A 26,894-nucleotide genomic window follows, 5' to 3' on the forward strand; every position below is an offset into this window, starting at 1 on the left:
TGACTGCCTTGTTTTGCTTGACGTTCAGAAGCAAACACCTCAAAATATAAGGTCCATAGCCCACTTAATAAGGTTGAATCTTTTCATGGTCAAGACTATAAATCTTGAAATACTCACAAAACTAAAACACATTTCACGGGTTTTCTAAGCAAACTGAAGCTTTATGATTATACCTGATCATCAGTTTGATGTGACTGGGCTAGTGGCAAAGTTCAAGGATATTTGCTATACATCCCGGTGAAATTCAGAGACCAAAGGTATTTTGGGTCCTGCCCCTTTTCCTTTTTGGTGGCAACACACACACATGGAAATGACATTTGAAAATGGGCATGTGCACCCCAGATTCTCTTCCTGTTTAGCATTCCCTGGTGGCCTGGGGAAAGACCAGGGTAGGACAGAGGCAAGAGCAAGGAGGGAAGAACACCTGTGTCATGTCAGGAGACTGACCTCAAGACTTGACAGTCAACACTCTGGTCCCCAGTTTCTAATGTATGAGGGGCACAATAGGTCTCTCAATGCCCTTTCCAGTTAAAACTTCTGTGACTATGAATTAAAAATTGGTCCACTTAAAATAAACCATTTGTCTTATAATCAATTAAAACTTTTGTCATTTTATTTCTCATTATCAATTTTTATGGTTTGAAATGTTCACTAAATGAGATTGTGAGAATGAAAGAGACTGTGTCCGATGTTATTGTTTTATAAAGTGCACCAAGTGATAAAGCTCCTTACTGACTAGGCTGGGAACTGGGAGGAGAGCTGCTAGATTTCTGAAAACTATCCATGCTGCTCCTGACAACTCCAGTGGCCCAGAAAATCCCATTTGTGAGGCATATTAATTAGGCCAGAGGGACATGTTTAGTATTATTTCATCCTGTAATGGCACATATAGTCCAATAGGCTGAATGCAGGGCCACCAAACTCCTGCCCATCATAATATCTAAGACCAATTCTTGCCAGAATGTTCTGCTGGTTTGCTAAACTTTATCCTGGTTCATCTACCCCTCCTTAGTGCACAACTATTGTTTTCTCAGTAATTTACTGTCTAATTGGAAATATGAAACTAATGGCTAGGCAGGGAATATGCCTAATTTCGTGTTCTGTATAGTATCTGGAATTCACTGCTGGCACCCAAAAATTTCAAAATAAACAGTGTGGAAATACTTTACTTCACCATATGGATGAATGATCACTTGCTAAGTTGGAAGGATTGTGACTATAGCAGTTATTAGAACAAAGTCTACTATTAAAGAAGAAAGGCTACTTTTTGGTATTTCACACCAGTGTTAATTGAGGATGGTAGAAGTGTGATGGTTTGGAGACATGTGGTGCATTAGAAGGCAAGCCTTGAAATTCTGGGCAGTATCTCCAATCTCTATAATCTTTTAAAATGATGCTTTCAGGATGCTCAATAACATGAAACTCATATTTCCCACTTTAGAAATACTATTTAACTACCTTGAGCAAATGAGTTCAACGTATCTTCTTTAGTGACAAGGTGTTCCTGCTTTCCATCTATAGTTTGTGGCCTTGCAAACATTTATTGTATACCCCAACTTGGGAGTGACCATACTTTATCCAGCTTTTAAGTTTAAGCACAATAAAGGCAAGAAATACCTTTGGAATTAAAAAAACAAAAAACAAAACAAAGCCAAACCCGAAGCACCCACATAGATCAAGCTATTACCAAAAGAAAAGCTCATTAGGCTTCAACCTGGAAAATGTTCAACAGAATGAAGAAAACACAAGAATCATGTTACATACCAGAGAACTATTTTAATTAATAATGACAGCCATACTGTCTTGGGAATATACACTTGGCAATGGCAAGTTTTTTTTTTTCCCCCTGAAAATAAAGATGTGGCCAAAAATACAGACCCTAAGCAGTTATTAGATTTAAAGCAAAGGCGAAGTATCTTTTCTAAAAAGAATAGCTAAAATTTCTTTGCGTAAGTACAGTAAAAATTGTCAAATTGAAACAAAAGTACTAGAAAATAAAGACTTTGGATTAATAACTGGGTTGAATTACTTAACATTAAGAATAATAGAATACCTAGCTTTCAGGGAATAGTAATTTTTTTAACTTATAAAATATTTTGAATATGATAGTTCATTGTGCTTTAACACTTCATGATCCTAAGTTGACTACAATCTTCATGGAAGAACTCTTAGGCCACGCCTACAAAGGACAAGCATTGTGCAAACTTGGTGAAGCCCATGGTATTTGTGGTCAGACACTGACTGAGCTCTGAAATTTAGATGGGAAATGTTTTCAAAGGGGATTGTAAGAGATGGGCAGCTGACAGGTAATGCTGGATAATAAGCCACACAGCCCCTGCTGCCCATCTTTGGAGGAGATGTGCTTTAATGAGGATGGTTCAGCCTGGGCATGCTTTCCTGACTAGGAGGGGTCCCAGAGGCTGGATCTAGGGCTGAACTGGTCTTCTCTTATAGCACCATTCCCAGGCAAAAATGAGTTTCTGAGGGTTTATATTTCTTGCCTTTTCATGTCATGCCATTGTCTTCTTGCTGTTTTCTGTAAAACCCTGTTGCTAAGCCTTAACACCATAAAGTAGCGAGCTCCCTGTTCCTCTGGGTTCAAACACATGATGTAACCACTTTGTATGGAAGCTGTACAGGGACTCATGTACTGGGTAGCTGATTGGGCAAAATGAATTTTGAGGTATCCTCTAACCCTGAAATTCTAAGTCTGAATGATAGTTTTTGAGTATCTGACTTGAGGAACAGTTGATGTTTTTCACACTTTATTACATATCAGAGATCAGTCATTCTTAAGATATTAGGAACATCAATGAATGTTGGTACCATTAAATTTTAGGACTGAGAAATCTGAATAAATAATTTTGGTGTTTCTGTAAATCTTGGCCTATAAATACATGTGTACATACAACACACACACAGTCAGATGCAACTATGCTTGATAGTTTCATATTGGCTACACAAGGTTTATATACAAATCGAACTCAGGCCAACACAGAATTTCAGAGCTAGAAACTCACTCTGGCAGTCCTCTGATCCATCTCCTTAACATATGGCAGTAGAGTGACGTGTTTACACACTGCCCACTCCCATTCCGAAGCAAATATTACTTTTGAAGAGAACATCTCATAAACAATCAATCCATATATGAGAATAATTATTAGGAGTAAAAGTATATAGCTACAAATCAAGTCTTCATTTCCCCTACCATACAAGTATGACCGAAAAATTCTTCATAAAGCCTAAAAGCTGCTAGCAGGTGTTTCCAAAAAAGAAAGATCAGAGATTATTGCTAGTTTTACATGGGAAGCAATACCATTTTTAGAGAAATAACACTTTTTGAATTAGGTAACACTGACATCCTCCCTTGAAGGCCAGGGTCTATATCCTAATACACCTTGTGTTCTCAGCAACTAGCACTGTATCCACACAGAATGATGAAGTATGGAGGGAAGCATCTAAATTAGCACTCATACCTAGGGCATGCCCCAGGTAAATTAGTATGGAAGCGTCCTTAATAGTAAAGTCTGGCTCTACTTGAATTTGATATACTTTCATATATAAGAGAAATTGCATAATGTCCATGCATTTTTCTTCCCACTGTCAATAAATCTTGCAAATTTCTTGAGCCCATCTCAGGAAAAAACCAGAACAGTTTCTCTCAGGGAGAAACCTCAGTAACAAAAATCCAGAAGAGACTTATTCCTACTGTGAGAAGAACAGAAAAAAGCTGCACATTACTCAGGGGATTAAGAACCCAGTCATGATAACTCTGGCCAGTTAATCAAGAGAGAACGGAATTTGAGTAGAAGCTGTGCTCCTAACAGCAGGCTGTCCCTGGATCACTGCTGATCCCTCCTTGGGGAAGTCATGCACAGATTCCACAGCTTTATTGGCTGAACAGGTTTGTTAATGTGAGAAGATACTAGGACATTACACAGTAAGTTCAAAGTGAGGGGAAGAGAAAGGTCAAAGAAAGCACTCATACACTACAAATAACTTTGTTTCCTCAATGCCTTTGATACAAGTGAGTTTAGGGTAAATCACCACGGATGTAATCACTGTAACTGTGCTGACTTCTATGATGGACATATCCGCATTGTTCTTTTTCCTTAGCTCTATTTAGCTTGTGCTAATTTCCACTTAATTAATACATATGTCCATATGCATATGTATATATACATATTTAAATTATTTTTTCGTGTGAGAGGGTGACTTTTTAGAAAACCTGAGTATATACAATAAATCAATATGATGAAGCTTTAACTTGGATGTAATTTAGAAGTATTATGGCATTAATTTTCAAAATACATTAAAGCAGACAGTCCATTCCAGAGTTTAAGGTTATCGGTAACGTCTACTCCATTTTTAGTACTTAAATTTCATACCTTATTTGGCATACAGGATAATATTAATGCTATATTTTACAATGCCTTATGAGAAAGCTAATTTTCCCTTAAATATTAGATTTATAATAGTTTGCCACTTTCCAAGCATTACTGAATTATATCTGACAGAACCAACAGCTCTGATTTCATAGTGGAAGCCACTGGAAAATGGGATTAATTTCACAGAAATGTTTAAAAAGTTTCCAATTAAATATTTCAAACACATAAGTATTCACATCCAACTTTGTCAAATATTGAAAATATGCTTTATTTGTTTCAGATTTCTCTTTAAAGAGGTAGATTATGCCCCCCAATCCCATTTCCCTTCATCCCACTATCCTGAATCTACTTTTCATCATTCTAATTAAAATATCTAACTTTATTGCAGGTGTATGTAACATGGTATTATGCTACATCGACCATTCTGCAAATGTTTTTTGAGATTATTCTGACATTGCTATATATCTATATCATATGGTTTCACTGTGTGAATGTGCTAAAATTTATTTAACCATTCTTATGTCAATGAATACTTAGATTTTTTTCCCCCTAATTTCTATTACAAACAATCCTGTCATTAATTCACCCTCCCGTGGAATTGTTCTTTCATCGCAACATCGAGTACTCAGAACCCAGCTGGTACAACGATGTTCAGAGTCTCTCAAGAGAAGGCATCACTCAATTCTTCTTTGTCTCTCATTTCCCACATTTGCTCATCATGCCCTGTTTCTCTATTGTGTTTCCTTTTTGCCATCTCCACCCCCTCCTTTCTATCATTGACACAGATCAAGTGTTATCTCCAGAATACTGACCTCCTCATAGGCCTCTCAGACCCTAAGCCTGTCCCCTGCAAGTCAATCATCTATCCTGCTGACTGCTGGAAGGATGCATTTAAAAGCGCAAACTGGCCACGTCATGCCCTACAATGACACTCTATTGCATGTGGGACACAATTAAGTTCTTCATGAAAGTTCCACAAACTAGGCCTGCATCTCTCTCCAGCCTTGTTTCCCTCCAGTAAGATTTATGCCATAGCAGCTCTCCCTCTTCCCTGCTCAGAGCTCCTACCCCACATACCATGCTGGCTCTGAGCCTCTGCTTGGGATTGGAAATCTCTCCCCTGCTTACTTGACCAATGCTTCCTCATCCTTTAGGACAGCTCTGGTTTCACACGGACCAGGGGACATCCCTCCCCATCCTCTGTGTTCCCAACTCAACTCCTGCTGAGTCACAGCACTTGCCACTGAAATTCACAGACCACTTGCGTTCCTCCCTAGCCTGAGTGCTACTCAAGGGCAGGGCCTGGGTTTTATTCTTCTTTGTATCACCAGTGCCTAGGAAAGTGTCTGGGAATACAAACAGGCACTCAGATACTGGCCGAACTGAAGTAGGGGGTAGCCACATTTTATTTTCATAATAAAGGAAAGCCAGTCTATTTAAAACAAGTTGATTTACCACAGAATGCATAACAGATTATTCAGCCCTCCATGAATAAGACATCTCTCTTAGCTGATACTTATACATTAGTACAATAACTGATTCTGATAGAGATGACTGTAGCACTATTAAGTACCTTCTGAATCATTAAATTATAATTAACCTTCATCACAGTTCCGAGCATCATCATCCATAGGTAGAACCTGCCACTCCCTGACAATGCCACTACCCAAGGGTATATTCTAGATTGTTTTCAACAGTTCCTCCAGAACAAGATGACATTCTATACCTACCTGTAACAAGCTCCCTTACTTCTGCATCAATGGATTTTCTCAACAGTCGCAACAAGGCAGGTATACCACCAACATTCTTCATTGCTATTTTATTTTCATCTGTGGACTTGCCAAAAACAAGGTTTCGGAGAGCACCACAAGCATTCTTCTGAACTTCTAAAACTCTGTGGTCCAAAAGGTCAACCAGATGCTTGATCCCTCCTAACCTACACACCTAGAACAAAAAATATTACGTATAAGGCCTACGTGTTGGGTGATTAATCAGGGATCAAACAAAAGGCTGTTACGGAAAGATCAAGGGAAATGGATAACTGCAGATCATTTCAAAAGGCCACTTTAAAATTTTAAATAACACATCTTTTATAAATTTGAGAAGACGCTCCAAGGTGATGCTCCTTTCCTGAGTTCATGGTTTAAAAGTAAGAGACCTCAGTGGATGAATGTCCACATGCAAGCAGCACCCTCTAAACACACATGGGGGATTTACGCTTTCACACCAGAATGCAATGACCAATTATACAAACACAACAAAGCTGTATATAGGCCCAGGGGCAACATACAAAAGACTTTTTGACTGAGGTCATTTAATTTCTAGAACTGGTTTTCTAGGCTACTCTAAATTTTCTTCCACTTGTCAATTCATTAGTGAATTACTTCTGGGCTTTATTTACTTCATCTATCTTTATGGGTATGGTGCTTTACATAAAGTTGATTAAAAACACGTCAGTTCGATATGACACTGCAGGAGGAAAAAAGGCCTAATACATTAAAAGAAATTTCATGTTGTAAAACCCTAGTCAATAACCAATGACTCACTGTGTTTCTATAAATGCCAAAAAAAAATCTGAAAAAAATTCTCGTATGTTTCATATTAATAATGGTTATTAATAACGGTTATAAATCAATCCCCTGTAACTTTATTAAATTGTATGTGGGCACCAACCTTGACCACAATCTCATAAAATACATGAGCTCTCTAGTTAAATGCATACTATAGTTTTTATCTAACAGATTTTTCAAAAATTCTTTTAAAATGCAGGTTAAATTGATTGTTGTTTCATGTTTTATAAATAAGCTAATGAAGTAGACACAAGATTTGAAAATGCTAAAAGCACTCCAAGAAATATACTCATTCTAGTTTTCCCTGAGAAATACTGAAATGCATAGGTAAGAAGTATCAAAGTATCTCCTTAAAAAGCCCATGCATTGCATCTGGCACTTTCTTAGGCACATGGCTGCTAAGTGAGAAGGCACTATCTCCCGAGTCATCCAGGTGCTGGGTCCTGTACCTCCATCTTCACTTTGTTGTCACCGAAGCACAGGTGTTGCAGGTAGGCTGCCGCATTTGCCTGTACCGACGGGAACTGGTGCTGCAGCATGTGAATGACTTCAGGCAGCTCAGGATCACGCCAGGCAAACTCCCTGCACGAGAAAAACAGGGCTTCAAAAAGGAAGGCTCCAGGTTTTAATTGACTACACTGAACAAAACATTTGTCATAGGAAAACAGCTCGGCTGAGACAAAAATTGGAAGTTCTAAATATCCATATATAAAAAAAATATGGCTTTTCCCCCTGATGAACATATGTAGAGTCCCAGATGCTTATCACCTTAAAGAAATCATGACACGCAGAAAGAAATTCAGGGGAACAAAGAAACTCTTAATATGAGTAACTTTTCCATTCTAGTTTTCCTCCTCCTGATTCTATTTTTATGCCTTTCCGCCTATGTAAGACATTTGCAGATGCAAGGCACAGGTAAACAAATGTACTTTGGCTAAGTAAGATGTCATGCCTGATGATACAGAAAGATGGGGTGGTAGGAATAGACAAAGCTAACATCAGCCTAGAAATCTCAAACACTGTGTACCCAATGATTTTTGAAAAACATAATATTTTTGGCTGCTTTTTATTATGAAACACAGAAATAGAAAATTATAAAAAAGAAAGATACATTTTACTAGTAATCCTACATCCAGAGAAAACCACAGCTGACTTTTCCCACTGGTCTCTTTCCTACATATGTGTGCAAGCATGTGTACATATAAGTGTACAGAATTATAAAATTGGATTATTAACAAATAGCACTGAGTATTTCATGAGCACCTATTCTGTGCCAGATACTATTCCAGCTTTATGTGTATGACATAATTAATTTATTCTTACAGCAACTACAAATTTGGAAGTTTAGGCAGAGACGTGACTTTCCTAAAGTAACAGGGCTAATGAATGCAGAGCAAGATTTGAACTCAAGCAGCCTGCCTTCAGAGTCTGTGTCCTCAACCACTATGCTATACCATTTCTTGTGTAAAGAGTATACAGTCATACTGCACATATAGACTTTTTTCAGGTTGCACTGCATGTCAGAATTTTCTAAGGTCAGTATATTGGCCCACTGTTTGGAATACTTGTTAAATGTGAATTTATGCTTATATGACGTGAAGATGTTTCTTAGCAAATGGTTCAAAAACAACAAATTCATAAACCTTGATTACAGGATAAAGTTAACTGTTAATCAAAAACTGAATTAAAAACTTTTAAAAAACAACTCTAAAATTAACAACCCAGTGGTAATTTCTACTGCTCTGTTTTTGAAGTCCCAGAGTTTCTCTTGGTCTGAGGAAGCTTCAGGTGTTTCTAGCCCACTGCAAAGGGGCAGGTCATCATATACCTGCACACACATGTATAAACCACCCATTTGAACAAATATTTAATGAATCTTTACTAGGCTCCAAACTATACGGTGTGGATACAAACAATGAATTGACAAGCTTGTATGTATAGGGTCTTGTATGCCAAGCTCAGCTGAGTTACTGTTTACTGAGTTTATTCCACATCAGGCACTGCGTCAGGAGCTTTCCATGCATTGCCTCATTTACCTTTACTGTTGTCCCATTAAACAGAAACTATCAAAACACCATTAGATAGAGATAAGGACTCTGGGATTAGTCATTCAGTGGTGGAGGTTAGTGAAACCCCAGCTCGTTTATGTGTTATCCCTACATACAAAGAACAGAAAGCTAATGGAGGTTGTGAAGCAGGAAAGTGAGAGAGTGTTAAAATGACCACATTTATTTGGGAAGATAACTCTGGTGGCTAAGTAAGAGAACGTACTAGAATCAGAAAAGACAGGTGGCAAGCAAACTATTCACACTGTAGTCCACAGAGTGACTTGAAACAAAATCGTCATCCTTGATTTCTCTCTTTCTCTTATCCTCCTCATCCAATCCATCAGCAAACAATGTTGGTTATCTCAAAAATATTTAATACTAACCAAATCTCTTCATTTTCTTCATCAAACTGGATCACCCTAATAGCTTAATCTATGTTCTCTCAGCCTCCAATATCACTCCTGCTCTCAAAACCATTCTTTGCGTAGCAGCCAGGTGATCAATAAACTGGATGATAAAATCATTAACAAACATCAAGAATACAGCAAATGTTGAGAGGCAAAACTGCACAGCAAAAAAAGCACAGGATTTGGAGTTAGACTGCCTGGCTTTAAGTCTTAGCTTTGTCAATTATTATGTGATTTTGAAAATGAGTTAATTATTTGGAGCTCCAGTTGCCCCATCTGTAAAACAGAAAAAATAAAACTCATTTCTACCTTCTTCACAGGTTGGTTACGATGATTAAATCTGATGATAGGTATTAAAATATTTAAAAAACGTTGAATTATGATACAGATGTTTTACTAATTTTTACCATTCCTGAGAAATGAACTATTTAAAATAGAGGCATTCTTTGGAATAGTTTTCCTTTTATGCTCTGAGACCACATTAACCACTTCTGCTGAAAATCAGTCTAAAACCTATTCCACAATTCTATTCCATAATTAACAGTGTGATTTAACTTTTCCTTGATGACTCACTACCATTACAAATATACATTTTTGTCCCCTTTAAATGGCATAGTGATAGTCAAGATTTTCTGACATCCCTGGATGTCATGAGGGCCCGGCAAAGCAAAAGGTGGGCTCCACTTGGAGAGAGACAATTAGGCTTGGTTGGCAACAGCTCCAACTTTGAGTTCACAGGAGAAATTTTCTCAGGAATCACTGCTATCAATTTATAGGCTGGCTGGGTGGCATCAAAGCCTGCCACGATTTGCTTTATTAAAATCTAGGCCCAGACTTCTGTTTCCAGTCACAATAGAGTAATTAGTAGTGATCTTACCTTCCCACCATAAAAAAGTACGAAACTGGGCAAAATGCATGAGGAAACTGTTCACAGGCACTGAATGTAATCTTTGAGAGGAAGGAAACACCCAAGGGGCCACATATTTACCTGGCTTTCTGTCTGGAGGCACTTTCCTGTAGAGTCAACTGAACCCAAGGAGGGCATGAAGGACTTAGTGGGGTGAGGACGGAGAGACTGGAATTTGGGGATGTTGAGCTCTTTGGAATTTGTGGAGCAGGGTATGGCAGAGAAGGCAGCTATGCAGAGGGAATTACAGAAGTCTATGTGGCCCACCCCCACGCATCTGTCAGTTTGTCATACTGTGGGAGCTTGTGTGTTGCTATGATGCTGGAAGCTATGCCACCGGTATTCAAATACTAGCAGGGTCACCCATGGTGGACAGGTTTCAGTGAAGCTTCTAGACTAAGACAGACTAGGAAGAAGGACCCGGCGGTCTACTTCTGAAAAGAATTAGCCAGTGAAAACCATATGAATAGCAGTGGAACACTGCCTGATATGCTACTGGAAGATGAACCCCTCAGGTTAGAAGGCACTCAAAATACAACTGGGGAAGAGTTGCCTTCTCAAAGTAGTTGTTGTTATGCACCGAAGAGTTGGTTCCGACTCATAGCGACCCTACAGAACAGAGCAGAACTGCCTCATAGGATTTCCAAGGAGTAGCTGGTAGATTTGAATTGCCAACCTTTTGATTAGCAGGGGAGCTCTTAACCACTATACCACCAGGGCATAGAGTTGACCTTAGTGATGTAGATGCAGTCAAGCTTTCAGGACCTTCATTTGCTGATGTGGCCTGACTCAAAATGAGAAGAAACAGCTGCAAACATCCACTAATAACATAAACGTGAAATGTACGAAGTATGAATCAAGGAAAATTAGAAATCATCAAAAATGAAATGGAATGCATAAACATCAATGTCCTAGGCATTAGTGAGCTGAAATGGATTGGACTGGCCATTTTGAATCAGACAATCCCACGGTCTACTATACCGGAATGACAACTTGAAGAGGAATGGCAGTGCATACATCATCAAAAGGAACATTTCCAGATCCAACCTGAAATACAACACTGTCACTGACAGGTAATATCCACATGCCTACAAGGAAGACCAGTTAATATGACTATTATTCAAACTTATACACCAAACACTAAGGTCGAAGATGAAGAAACTGAAGATTTTTACCAAATCCTGCAGTCTGAAATTGATCAAACATGTAATTCGAATGCATTGATAATTACTGGTATGGAAACAAAGGATCGGTAGTCGGAAAATATGGCCTTGGTGATAGAAACGATCGTGTAACAGAATTTTGCAAGACCAATGACTTCTTCATTGCAAATACCTTTTTTCACCAACATAAACTCTGACCATACACATGGACCTGCCAGATGGGATACACAGGAATCAAATCAACTATATCTGTGGAAACAGACAATTGAAAAGCTCAATATCAGTCAGAACAAGGCCAACAGCTGAGTGTGGAACAGACCATCAATTGCTCATAGGGAAGTTCAAGTTGAAGCTGAAGAAAATTACAAGTCCGAGAGAGCGAAAGTACGACTTTGACTATATCCCACCTGAATTTAGAGACCATCTCAAGAATAGATTTGACGCACTGAGCACTAATGACCGAAGACCAGATGAGTTGTGGAATGACATCAAGGGCATTATACATGAAGAAAGAAAGAGGTCATTAAAAAGACAGGAAAGAAAGAAAAGAGCAAAATGGATGTCAGAAAAGGCTCTGAAACTTGCTCTTGAACACTGTGTAGCTAAAGCGAAAGGACGAAACGATGAAGTAAAAGAGCTGTGCAGAAGATTTAAAGGGTGGCTCAGGAAGACAAAGTAGAGTATTATAATGACATATGCAAAGACCTGGAGTTAGAAAACCAAAAGGGAAGAATGGGCTTGGCATTTCTCAAGTGAAAGAACTGAAGAAAGAATTCAAGCTTTGAGTTGGAATATTTAAGGATTCTACAGGAAAAATATTAAACTACACAGGGAGCATCAAAAGAAGACGGAAGGAATATACACGGTCACTATACCAAAAGGAATTGATTGACATCCAACATTTCAGGAGGTAACATATGATCAGGAACTGATGGTACTGAAGGAAGAGATAAAAAAGAAGTCTGAGCTGCACTGAAGGCATTGGCAAAAAGCAAGGTTCCAGGAATTGATGGAATACCAACTGAGATGTTTCAACAAACAGATGCAGCGCTGCAAGTGTTCACTCGTCTATGCCAAGGAATTTGGAAGACAGCTACCCGGTCAACCAACTGGAAGAGATTCATATTTATGCCTATGCCTGAGAAAGGTGATGCCACTGAATGCAAAAATTATCAAACACTTTTTTTTTTATCATTTATATCACATACAAGTAAAATTTTGATGAAGGTCATTCAAAAGCGGCTGCAGCAGTGTATCGACAGGGAACTGCCAGAAATTCAAGTCGGATTCAGAAGAGGACATGGAACAAAGGATATCATTGCTGATGTCAGATGGATCCTGGCTGAAAGCAGAGAACACTGGAAGGATATTTACCTGTGTTTCATTGACTATGCAAAGGCATTTGACTGTGTGGATCACAACAAATTATGGATAACATTTCAAAGAACGGGGATTCCAGAGCATTTAATTGTGCTCATGAGGAACCTGTAAATAGAGCAAGAGGCAGTCCTTTGAACAGAACAGGGGGATACTGTGTCATGGTTTAAAGTCAGGAAAGGTGTGCATCAAGGCTGTAACTCTTTCACCATACTTATTCAATCTGTATGCTGAGCAAATAATCCAAGAAGCTGAACTATATGAAGAATGAAGCATGAGGATTGGAGGAAGACAACCTGCATTATTCAGATGACACAAACGTGTTTGCTGAAAGTGAAGAGGACTTGAAGCACTTACTGATGAAGATCAAGGACCACAGCCTTCGATATGGATGACACCTCAACATAAAGATGACAAAAATCCTCACGACTGGACCAATAAGCAACATGATGATAAATGGAGAAAAGACTGGATTTCGTTTTACTTGGATCCACAGTCAACAGCCATGGAAGCAGCAGTCAAGAAATCAAATGACACATTGCACTAGGCAAATCTGCTGCAGAATACCTCTTTAAAGTGTTGAAAAGCAAAGATGTCACCTTGAAGACTAAGGTACACCTGACCCAAGCCATGGTATTTTCAATCCCCTCATATGCAGGTGAAAGTTTTACTATGAATAAGGAAGACTGAGGAAGAATTGACACCTTTGAATTGTGTTGCAAATAATATTGAATATACTATGGACTGCCAAAAGAACGAACAAATCTGTCTTGGAACAAGTACAGTCAGAATGCTCCTTAGGAGCAAGGATGGTGAGGCTACATCTCACATATCTTGGACGCGTTATCAAGAGGGACCAGTTCCTGGAGAAAGACATCATCCTTCGTAAAGCAGTAGTTGTTGTTGTTGTTGTTAGGTGCCGTCGAGTCAGTTTTGACTCATAGAGATCCTATACACAAGAGAACGAAACACTGCCCAGTCCTGCGCCATTCTTACAATCGTTGTTACGCTTAAGCCTACTGTTGCAGCCACTGTATTAATCCATCTTGTTGAGGGTCTTCCTCTTTTCCTCTGACCCTGTACTTTACCAAGCATGATGTCCTTCTCCAGGGACTGATCCCTCCTGACAACACATCCAAAGTATTTAAGATGCAGTCTCACCATCCTTGCTTCTAAGGAGCATTCTGGTTGTACTTCTTCCGAGACATATTTGTTCATTCTTTTGGCAGTCCATCGTATATTCAATATTCTTTGCCAACACCACAATTCAAAGGCATCAATTCTTCTTTGGTCTTCCTTATTCACTGTCCGGCTTTCACATGCACATGATGCGACTGAAAATACCATGGCTTGCATCATGCATACCTTAGTCTTCAAGGTGACATCTTTGCTTTTCAACACTTTAAAGAGGTCCTTTGCAGCAGATTTACCCAACGCAATGCATTTTTTGATTTCTTGGCTGCTGCTTCCATAGGCATTGACTTTGGATCCAAGTAAAATGAAATCCTTGACAACTTCAATCTTTTCTCCGTTTATCATGATGTTGCTCATTGGTCCAGTTGTGAGGATTTTTGCTTTCTTTAAGTTGAGGTGTAATCCATACTGAAGGCTGTGGTCTTTGATCTTCATCAGTAAGTGCTTCAAGTCCTCTTCACTTTCAGCAAGAAAGGTTGTGTCATCTGCATCACGCAGGTTGTTAATAAGTCTTCTGCCAATCCTGATGCCCTGTTCTTCATACAGCCCAGCTTCTTGGATTATCTGCTCAGCATACAGATTGAATACGTATGGTGAAAGGATACAACCCTGACGTACACCTTTCATGACTTTAAACCACTCAGCATCCCCTTGTTCTGTCCAAACAACTGCCTCCTGATCTAGGTACAGGTTCCTCATGAGCACAATTAAGTTTTCTGGAACTCCCATCCTTTGCGTTGGTAAAGTAGAAGGTCATTGAAAAAGAAGACCCTTAACGAGATGGACTGACACAATGGGTGCAACAATGGGCTCAGGCATAAGAACGATTGTGAGGATGATGCAGTGCTTCGTTCTGTGGTACATGGGGTTGCTATAAGTCAGAACCAACTTGACAGCACCTAACAACAATAATGTGGCCTTCAGGTGAGAGCTGGGCTACACTCGTGTATGGCACAAGTACAGGTCCAGAGTACAGTAACTGCTGCAAAATGGAGAGGTGGACAGATACTAGTGCTGGGTGATGTTGACATCAGCCCTGTCAGAGTGAGGACCATGCTGAGCACCTCAGGCATTTAGTCAAGACTCTAAAACGGCTTTGAATAAGGGCCATGTTCTAGGACTAACAATAAATATAGATATAGCCTAACAAAGAACAAAACCAACCTTGACAGGATCCAAAGCATCTGTCAGTAATTTAACTATCTCAGAACAAAACTCAGCACCCTAAAGGAGGAGAGAATAATCCAAAGTCCCTACAATGTATCATCTATAACAGTCATAATATAACTTAAAAATACTAGACGTGAGAAGCAGCAGGATAATCTGACTTCCAAATAAGAAAAAAAGGAAACCAACAGCAATGGACCCAGAGACAATCTAGATGTTGGAATTAGTAGGAGGACTTTAAAATGGTTATTATAAATGTGCTCAAAGACTTCAAGGAAAAGATGGGCATAAGACATGAACACATGGGGCTTCTTATCAGAGAAATTAAAACTATTAAAAAAGGATCAAGTATCTGAAGTAAAAAAAGAAAAAAATTATGGGATAGGCTTAACAGCAGGTTGAAGGCTGCAGAAGAAAGTATAGTAAATGTGAATATTAAAAAAACCGAAATCAAACCCACTGCTGTCGAGCCGATTCCAACTCATAGCGAAACTATAGGACAGAGTAGAACTACCCCATAGAGTTTCCAAGGAGCACCTGGTGGATTCCAACTGCTGACCCTTTGGTTAGGAGCCATAGCGCTTAACCACTATGCCACCAGGGTTTCCAGTGTGAATATAGGTCAATAAAAATACATCCAATCTGAAGATTACAGAGAAAAAGGTTAGAAATCAATGAATAAAACTTCAGAAAAAAAACCTGTGGGATAATACCAAGTGGTTTATCATACATTTAATTGGAATCCCAGAAGGAGATGAAAGAGGTTAGGATGGGGGGAAAAAAAATGGTTGAAAAATTTTCAGTTTTGGTGAAAATCATACACTTACTGTCCAAGAATCTCAGTGAACCCAGAACAGGTTAAATGCTGAAAGCCTAAGATAAAGAGAAAAATCTAAAAAGCAGCCACAGAGGAGACACATTACATAATGGGAAGACAGACGAAAATGCTAGCTGGTTTCTTATCAGAAATTATGGAGATCTGAATGCAGTGAATGACATCTTTTAAAATACCAGGAGAAAAAAGAAAGACACCTAGTGACCCTGAATTTTAAATCTAGCAAAAAATCTTTTTAAAATCAGTGAAACAAAAATATTTTCAGATAATGAAAACTGAGAAAATTTGTTGCTAGCAGACCTGCAACACAAAAAAGGTTAAAGGAAGTTCTTCAGGCTGAAGGGATACAGTTCAAGTGGGAACATGGCTTTACAGGAAAAAGTGAAGAGCACTATAAATAGTAAATATAAATATGAAACATTGTCTTTCTTCTTCTTTTTAATTTCTTTAAAAGACAACTGATCCTTAAAGCAAAAACAGTAACATAAATGTTGTGCTGTAGGTTTTATAATATATGTAGAAGCAAAATATTTGATGACAGCAAAAAGGTCAAAGGAGTGATAAAGTTATCCTGTTGAAAGTCACAAACTGAGTCCTGCTCAAAAGAAACACCATGACTGAGATCATTCTTCATGTTACTGTCACTGTCCATAGGAAATACTTTTATGCTACTCTTTTTAGCAGTATCATTTTTACTACTAATAAATTTTGCTTCCAAATTAGACAATGATAAAAAAAAAACCCTTGGATTCTCTTTTAATATAATAAGGAACAATGACCTCATCAGCCTTAAAAAGAATTTTTTAGGCTAATTATAATATAGCATTAATAATAATAATAAAAAAGCAGGTTTATAAGTGAATGAAACTATTAAAGAGGCTATTTTCAAAACTAAAAATTAAGTAACAGTTGTCATGTAACTTTTAATTTTGGTTTGAATATTCAAACTTCAGATTCTCTCAGATGCCACCTTCAGCTAGAATGAATGTACCTATTATTATAAAATAATCATTTATTCATCTTATGAAATTCATTATCAGTAAAGTTTCACATAATCAAAGCTAGCCATAACAGTTTTATACATTAGACTATGAAATTATCATACTATGAATAGCTGAAGGATATTATCATACATGAAATCCTTGTTTAGAGTGAATCAACTCGTATCAGAGGTCAAAACTGAAGTCTTCACGGACAGGTATTAAACTTAAAGCTCTAATCACACTTCACTGCTTTTCTGGGTAGCTATTATTTTCTCTCCAGGTTCAGCCCAGGTATGGCCTAAATTACCTGTAATTCAAAACCCTTTTGGAAATTTTTACATCCATTTGGGTGTCCTACACTTTTGTCATTTTAAAAAAGGAAATTATGTAACAATACTTCTGATTTAATTATATTGGGGGTACCATTAGCCAAATTATTTAAAAATCTTTAAAATGACAAAAAGATAGCAAACAAGGAATAGCAGAGTTGAACGTATACAGAAAACTTAAAGCATTTTAGGCAAAAAAGTGAATTGGTGAAGTGGTTTTAGTGAAGCAGTCTGTTTCCCATTCAACTCTCTAAAATACATTTATTCTGTTTTAATGACAAAAACGTCATTTATGTTTTCAATTCATAATCATTAGAATAAGTCTAGGTTGCTAAAAATGAACTGATAATTATAACAATTTTCTAGTGAAACAACTATTTATGGGAAAGGAGTAAGTGAAATCTTGCTATAAAAATACAGGAAAATAACACTGAAGCTGGTTAAAATTTAGTAACAATTTCATTCTTTCAGAAAGTAAAATTCTCTTAGTTTCTAACTCTTTACTTCCTAAATATTTTAAATGACTTTCATTAAAGACAAGGCCAGTTTTCCAAAAACCAATCAAGTACAACATGACTTATCTTAAAAAAAAAAGTTCTCTACATGGCCAAACAAAATTAAAAGGAGGAAACATCTACAATTTGCCAAATATTTTTTGCTTATGAGATATGAGAGTGTCTTGTAAACCATCTCTCCTAAATGGCAGCAAGCTTTTGAAAGGACAGTTAAAATAAAGCTACAGAGTTGACCAATATAACTAGACAATTCAAAATGTCCACAAAACTGGCCTTTCATAGTTTAAAACAATCAAATATATCTTCTGAAGCTCTTATCCAAAAGTCAGTCAGGAGAAGGGAAAAGGGTAAAATGATCCTTTCAAATCTTTCCTGAAATTCAGACAAAGAGGCTATCCCAGGTAGTTGCCTTGGTGAAGTATTTCAATGATGAATGCTGCAGATATTCAAACAGACCTGTGCATTCTCTAGCCTACTATTAAAGCACTGAAAGAAGGAATCTATCTTTAAAATGAAATTAACCTCAATGACCTACATAGCCGGCATACAACTGAAAGTATTAGATGTAAGAAGTTACTCATACTATAATAGATGAGGCTTCTTAAAGAAAAGTCAGAATGAAGGTCCTGGTTAGCTCCTGCGACACTGCAGCATTCTGGAGGTTCAGAACCGGTACTTGCCTGGGGTCTTTCTGAATACTGTCTATTGATGGGGATCGAGTGGTGCCATCATCAGCCGGTGCTGCGTGCTGAAGCCTGTTATAATTGCACTCTTGCACTCGGTACTGGATCGGCCTGTAGGGCTCGGCGTAGGTGGCTGTTGTGTTTAGAGCATAATTATTTCTTTGGTATGTAAGGGTACTTCGTTGGCTGGACGTCCTTTGCAGATTTCCAACACCTACTAGAAAGTCAACATTTTAAAAAAAGCTATACTTTTAAAAGGCAACGCATTTTTAATTTTAAGAAGAATTACAATTTTTAGCAATTATTTAAATGGGTTACTTTTAGATTTTACAAATCTAGCATGTTAACACTAAAAAAAGGTACTTTTTAAATATACAATAATAATGTTTATGTCAATTGCATTAGCAGGAAAGAGCAAAAATGCTTATATAATAGGTTTTAATACCCTTACTGAGATACAGTAACTTAAAGCTGCATAAAAATACAGGAAAATAAGCTCATCTGAGAAATTTCATTATTTCATTTTAGTGATAAAAAATGAAAGTGTTCACATAAATTTGTAAATAATTGAAACAAATTTTTAACATTTAGTATACAGAAATTACTTATTTTGATATACATTTTATTTATAGAGCTGTAGATCTTACTAACATTGGAAAATTTATTTTACAAGAGAGAAGATCGATATATAAAATTCTTCCCTGGCCACTTCTTCAGATTATAGGATGATACTAAATATAAAGGTACTATACACTGTATTTAACAATTCTTTCCTAATTACTTACTGCAACAGGTATCTCTCCAATGATTGTATACATATTCTTCTTATAATCAGAAGACTTTAACAGCATTATTCATTTATCAATCCCATTAAAGAAAATTTTCAATTTATGGAACATAAGAACAAATGAAATATTTCTTCACTAACATCTACTAAAAATTGAACATACAACCTATTAGAAGAAAATCTCTTAGTGGACCACACTATCGGATTTTGGCAAAGAACCAATTCAAACGTGGTCTTCTGCCTCCTGGTGGTCAGGGAGGTATGTCTCTGGGAGCTGTGCCTTTTGGGGGATTTTCATTGCTACCTGGAGCTCGTGTGTAGGCATGTTAATAAATCTGCACTACCTCTTTTATTATTATTTTTAGAAAGAAGCAGTCCCTTGAGACTCTGTGAACCAGCCCCGTGGCACAATATGGCAGCTCACACTGCCACAGGCGACCGCTCTGCTCTATCAGTCATTACAGTGTGGGTATAAATGGGAGGGTTGGAGGTGCAAGGGTGCGATGCACTAGCCTCCTCCTGTTTCCATAAATCCCCTAACTACATTCTGTAACACTTTTGAGTCCATCACAAGGGATACTGATTTCACATTGTACACTGAAGGATTCAGAGGAAATCAAACATCTAAAAAGGGGTAATGCCAAATATACTCCAGCAACATACATGTTAAATTTAAAAAGATAGCCAAGTAACTTATATACGAATTTTCTCCAAATTCTCATTCCAAGCAAGAAAATTACAAAGAAATACCCCAACAAAGGCTTTCCCTTCTACATCTCGTATGTTTCTAACCTGAGGAGGGTCAGATTTATGGCTTTACAAACTTATTTGTGAATTAACAGTACAATTATTATGTCCATTTATCACCTATAAATAGGTACTAAATGAAAGTCTGTTTTACTGTTTATTGATCTGTTGTCACAGCTGCTTATCTGACAACCAAATGGGGAACTTGATTTCATTCTAACAGGGAGCTGAGTCTCCATAAAATCCTTTTATAATTGAGCCCATGAAATCAGGAAACAGACGGCTGATGCCCACCTGAGCCTGTGCGATACAAGGCTGTCTGTGATCCTTGGAGCTCCACAGTTCCATGGTTTGGGCTTCGGTACACTGGACTGTAGTAGGTTCGCCCCTCATATATAGGAGTGATGTGTAAGTCAGGAGACACAACTGAACGAAGGTCTTGCCCAAGTTGGCTGTGCTGACTAGCATATGAACTCCGTAAGCCTGGAAGCAGAAAAATGACATCATAAAGAAATTAAGAAAACTGCGGTGAGGCCAAAAATATAAACCCTAATTAAAACCCTAAGCACGAGCACCATATATCAAGTCAAATCTAAACACCAAACTAGTAAATTTTACAAAAGAGGGATGCCAAGTGTGAAAACACCACAACGTATATATTTTAAATAAAAACTTCTCTTGGTAGCAAGAAAAAAGTATATTTTCTAACAAATAATAATAAGGAATTATTGAATGGTATGATACCCTGAAATTCACTTGTTGTTGTTCGGTGCCATCCAGTCAGTTCTGACTCATAGCAACCCCATGCACAACAGAACGAAACACTGCCTGGTCCTGAGCCATCCTTACAATCGTTGTTATTTATGCTTGAGCTAATTGTTGCAGCCACTTTGTCAATCCGATTCATTGAGGGTCTTCCCTGTAGTCTGCCAAGTATGATGTCCTTCTCCAGGGACTGATCCCTCCTGACAACATGTCCAAAGTATGTAAGACACAGTCTCGCCATCCTTGCCTCTAACGAGCATTCTGGCTGCACTTCTTCCAAGACAGATTTGTTCATTCTTTTGGCAGTCCATGGTACATTCAATATTCTTCACCAAGGCCACAATTCAAAGGTGTCAATTCTTCTTCGGTCTTCCTTATTAATTGTCCAGCTTTCACAGGCATACGATGCAATTGAAAATAACCCATGTCTTGGGTCAGGCGCACCTTAGTCTTCAAGGTGACATCTTTGCTCTTCAACACTTTAAAGGGGTCCTCTGCAGCAGATTTACCCAATGCAATGCATCTTTTGATTTCTTGACTGCTGCTTCCATGGCTGTTGATTGTGGATCCAAGTAAAATGAAATCCTTGACAACTTCAATCTCTTCTCTGTTTATCATGATGTTGCTCATCGGTCCAGTTGTGAGGATTTTTGTTTTCTTTAAGTTGAGGTGTAATCCATACTGAAGGCTGTGGTCTTTGATCTTCATTAGTAAGTCCTTCAAATCATTTTCACTTTCAGCAAGCAAGGTTGTGTTATCCGCATAACGCAGGTTGTTAATGAGTCTTCCTCCAATCTTGATGCCCCGTTCTTTTCATATGGTCCAGCTTCTCGTATTATTTGCTAGGCATACGGATTGAATAGGTGTGGTGAAAGAATACAACCCTGACACACACTTTCCTGACTTTAAACCAATCAGTATGCCCTTGTTCTGTCCAAACTGTGTCTTGATCTATTTAAAGGTTCCTCATGAGCACAATTAAGTGTTCTGGAGTTCCCATTCTTTGCAATGTTATCCATAATTTGTTATGATCCATACAGTTGAATGCCTTTGCACAGTCAATAAAACACAGATAAACATCCTTCTGGTATTCTCTGCTTTCAGCCAGTATCCATCTGACACCAGCAGTGATATCCCTGGTTCCATGTCCTCTTCTGAAACCAGCCTGAATTTCTGGCAGTTCCCTGTCAATATACTGCTGCAGCCATTTTTGAATGATCTTCAGCAAAATTTTGCTTGTGTGTGATATTAATGATATTGTTCTATAATTTCCACATGCGGTTGAATCACCTTGCTTGGGAATAGGCATAAATATGGATCTCTTCCAGTCACTTGGCCAGGAAGCTATCTTCCATATTTCTTGGCATAGACGAGTGAGCACTTCCAGCACAGAATCTGTTTGCTGAAACATCTCAGTTGATATTCCACCAGCTCCTGGAGCCCTGTTTTTCGCCAATGCCTTCAGAGCAGCTTGGACTTCTTCCTTCAGTACCATCGGTTCCTGATCATATGCCATCTCTTGAAATCGTTGAACATCGACTAATTCTTTTTGTTATAATGACTCTGTGTATCCCTTCCATCTTCTTTTGATGCTTCCTGCGTCGTTTAATATTTTCCCCATGGAACCCACTATTGCAACTAGAGGCTCGAATTTTTTCTTCAGTTCTTTCAGCTTGAGAAACATTGAGTGTGTTCTTCCCTTTTGGTTTTCTATCTCCAGCTTTTTGCACAAGTCATTATAATACTTTGTCTTCTCGAGACACCCTTTGAAATCTTCAGTTCTTTTACTTTATCAATTCTTCCTTTTGCTTTAGCTGCTTGACATTTGAGAGCAAGTTTCAGAGTCTCCTCTGACATCCATCTTGGTCTTTCTTTCTTTCCTGACTCTTTATGACCTCTTGCTTTCTTCATGTACAATATCCTTGATGTCATTCCACAACTTGTCTGGTCTTTGGTCACTAGTGTTCAATGTGTCATATCTATTCTTCAGGTGGTCTCCAAATTCAGGTGGGATATACTCAAGGTCATATTTTGGCTCCCGTGGACTTGCTCTGATTTTCTTCAGCTTCAGCTTGAACTTGCATATGAGCAATTGATGGTCTGTTCCTGGCCTTGTTCTGGCTGATGATATTGAGCTTTTCCATCGTCTCTTTCCACAGATGTAGTCAATTTGATTTCTGTGCATTCCATCTGGCAAGGTCCATGTGTATAGTCGCTGTTTATGCTGGTGAAAGAAGGTATTTGCAATGAAGAAATCGTTGGTCTTGCAAAATTCTATCATTCCATCTCCAGCATCGTTTCTATCACCAAGGCCATATTTTCCAACTACTGATCCTTCTTCTTTGTTTCTAACTTTCACATTCCAGTCGCCAGTAATTATCAATGCATCTTGATTGCATGTGCAATCAATTTCAGGCTGCAGCAGGTGATAAAAATCTTCTATTTCTTCATCTTTGTCTCTAGTGGCTGGTGTGTAAATTTGAATAATAGTCGTATTAACTGGTCTTCCTTGTAGGTGTATGGATATTATGCTATCACTGACAGCGTTGTACTTCAGCATATATCTTGAAACGTTATTTTAGATGATGAATGCAACACCATTCCTCTTCGAGTTTTCATTTCCATCGTAGTAGACTGTATGATTGTCCGATTCAAAATGGCCAAATACCAGCCCATTTCAGCTCACTAATGCCTAGGATATCGATGTTTATGTGTTCCATTTCATTTTTGATGATTTCCAATTTTCCTAGATTCATACTTTGTACATTCCAGGTTCCAATTATTAATGGATGTTTGCAACTGTTTCTTCTCATTTTGAGTTGTGTCACATCAGCAAATGAAGGTCCCGAAAGCTTTACTCCATCTGCGTCATTAAGGTTGACTCTACTTTGAGGAGGCAGCCCTTCCCCAGTCATCTTTTGGAGTGCCTTCTAACCTGGGGGGCTCATCTTCCAGCACTATATCAGACAATGTTCTGCTGCTATTCATAAGGTTTTCACTGGCTAATGCTTTTCAGAAGTAGACTGCCGGGTCCTTCTTCCTAGTCTGTCTTAGTCCAGAAGCTCAGCTGAAACTTGTCCTCCATGGATGACCCTGCTGGTATCTGAATACCCTTGGGATAGCTTCCAGTTTCACAGCAACACGCAAGCCCCCACAGTACAACAAGCTGACAGACACGTGGGGGATTCATTTCTTAACTGTAAGCTATTTTATGACAGTGACCAAAAAGAAAATGCCCTTTTCTAGTTTCACAAGGTTTTCATAAACAGATACATGCAGTCGTTCACAGCATTCTCTTTCACTGCCTGAAGAACTGCCTGGTCTTACATGAAGTGGTCAGTCCTTTGGAGGTGGAGCCTGCCATGTCTCACACCCCTTTAAGTTGCAACACCTAAGACAACACCTAAAAAACAGTGCTTACTAAAGGTTGATTTGAGTTGGAATCAACTTGACGGCAATGGGTTTTTAAAACGCTGATGTTCAAAAAGTAGCTCTCTCCATTAATTTACATATGCTTTTTACAGGAAACCACTGGAAATTGTATGCTACAGAACTTGGAATATTATCAATGAATGAATAGAATTTGGTATTATTTTATTATTTATCATGGTATTTCCTTTAAAAAAAAAAAGCAAAGGGAAACAAAGACTTGTTTTACAGGAACCCACACAGCATTCTTATTTACCTTCTTTCTGGTGTAACGGAAATGCACAAAGTTAGCAGAGAAACTTTAAATATTTAAAATATTCTTTGATTGAAACTGTTCACAAGAGACTTATAAAAAAAAAGTAGATTTCAAAACCAAACATTTTAGTTTCTTTTAAAATGTGTATCAGTAAATTCTGTATTATGTACAGTTACAAAAAGATAGGATCATTCCCAGTTCAGTTAATCATATCACAAGTAAAAGCAAATGGGCCTGAATGTGAGTGCTAATTACATGTTGCTTAGTAATGAGCAGCAAGTAAGTTAATAAATACACAAAGCTAAATGTGAATGATTATTACCTACCCTGAACAATAATGTGAAATGGGAAGCAACTAAATGAACCAATGTGGGTTTTATCTACTGGCTCCCCGCTTGCTAAAATGAAGACTACAAGTTCATACAATTTTATAACTGGGTGATTATCCAGCTGAACCATCTCACAGCAAAAACGAGGAAACTTAGAGCCCAAAAGGAAACGTAATTCACCTCCATCAAAGAACTACTTCCTGCAAGGAAATCAGAGATAAATGCTGTGTCATTAAAAACCCAACACCAGCCACAGCTATCCCTCAAGGATTAATGATGTGGTGTGAGAAACTTCCCTGAAGTCAACAGGGCCTTACACAATATAAGGTTCAAAGAGGAAGTCTGAGCCTACCAGGGGTCTATGGAAGCTGATGTAACTCTAAAGATGGTATTATAATTGTTACCGTATAATTCTCATTTCAGGATCTCAACTTTTAATTCACTGGCAGTTTTCTCATTCTGCTTAGCAGAGGTTTAAGTTTTACTTCTTTATGGAGTCCATGGCAATCTTGAACAAAAGTGCACGCGCTATTTCTGTTAGTGGTGACAAAGTGCTCAGGTACAAGCACAAGTCCTGAGTAATCTTAGCAATTCAAGGTGCTATTTTAACATTTAATGGAGCCAAAGGTACTCTTGGAACACTGAGAGATCCTGAGGATTATGACACACTCGGGCAGAGGAAAGCCAAGCACTGGATGCTCCTGAAGCCCCCAAGCCTGTGCTCCTACCACGACACTGGGACGTGAAATAAGAACAAAGCATTCTGTACCATTATCACAGGATTATATTTTCATTGTACAAGGATCTGGCTGGATTCTTCACTGGAATTCATGAAACATGAAAATTTTTATAAACATTAACATTGTTAAATGATTACAGTTGTTATTCTTAGTTGCTGCCCAGTCGATTTTTGACTTATGGCAACCCCATGCAACAGAGCAGAACTGCCTCATAGTATTTTCAGGGGTGTAATCTTTTCGGAAGCAGATCACTAGGTCTTTCTTCCATGTAGCTGCTGGGTGGGTGTGAACCACCAACCTTTCTATTAGCAGCAAAGTTCTTAACCATTTTACCACTAAGGCTCCTTAAAGTATTATCAGTGAGATAATATTATTATATGTAACAAACTATGATGGGAAATGAAGGCTTAAATTATAATGATATGTGGCACTTTCTTGGTATTAAAAATCTTTCTAAATAACATAACTGTTACTATTTGTGTTTATCTGTGTATACATTAAAAATAAAACCAAAACATACAGGCATTGCATTAAAAAAAATTACAAAATTATACAGCCTCTGTAGATTAAGTAAAATGATTGTGTAGAAAGCGCACCATAACTATCATTTAAGCTAGAAGACTGTAATTATGTTTCATAATTGTTATTAGAAAATTTTTCCAGAAGTATTTCCACGGATTAATTTTTAATAACCTTACCTCTCAATTCCCCCTCCCAATAATGGAAAACACTGATATTCCATATATTATTTATCCAACCAATAATTTCTACTTGCAATTCCATAAATACACATTAACGTACCCATTACAATGATATATTTCTTGTGAGTTAAAACTTTACATTTAACACAGTAGAAATAAACATAAATTTATCTTATAAACATGAACTTTTCCTTCTCAAAACTTTTCTCAACACGTATACATATTTTTCTGTGGTAGAAAGTAAGTTTGTAATACATTGTATCATCATTTAAATTATGATCATCAAATGTCCGAGGAACTAAGTCTACGCTTCAGGCCAACTAGAAGGTTATTAATCTTTGAAATCAAGAACCACAACGACACGCAAGTCATTTTCTGAAATAAGAATAAAAGAAAGAATTCACCAATTGAGATCCATATTCGGATTAAGTGGGCAGGTAGATGATGGAAAGCAACAGTCCCCTGGGACCTGTTTAAGGAAATCCTTTGTTTCTTTAGAACTGCTGCATTTGAAGGAAAAAAAAATTCCATGGCCAGCTAGGTCTAGTGTTTTTTTCTTGAAACAAAGTTTAAA

General features: G+C 37.9%; 1 protein-coding gene across 7 annotated transcripts in view; it reads right to left on the minus strand.

Moving 5' to 3' along the window:
• The window catches only part of PKP4 (plakophilin 4), a 310,497-nt gene that overhangs the window by 43,949 nt on the left and 239,654 nt on the right, over positions 1 to 26,894 (minus strand). For 4 of the 7 annotated variants that reach the window (XM_023542929.2, XM_023542930.2, XM_023542927.2 and 1 more), the window contains exons 8-11: positions 20,395 to 20,583; positions 18,564 to 18,783; positions 7,408 to 7,540; positions 6,119 to 6,332 (exon numbers count right to left, since the gene is read on the minus strand). In XM_023542929.2, the coding sequence (XP_023398697.1) occupies positions 6,119 to 6,332; positions 7,408 to 7,540; positions 18,564 to 18,783; positions 20,395 to 20,583 (756 nt within the window). The remainder of the gene's footprint in view (positions 1 to 6,118; positions 6,333 to 7,407; positions 7,541 to 18,563; positions 18,784 to 20,394; positions 20,584 to 26,894) is intronic. The other 3 variants (XM_064287107.1, XM_023542928.2, XM_064287108.1) reach the window with 1 other exon arrangement.

Source organism: Loxodonta africana, chromosome 6, assembly GCF_030014295.1.
Source record: "Loxodonta africana isolate mLoxAfr1 chromosome 6, mLoxAfr1.hap2, whole genome shotgun sequence".
NCBI lineage: Eukaryota > Metazoa > Chordata > Mammalia > Proboscidea > Elephantidae > Loxodonta > Loxodonta africana.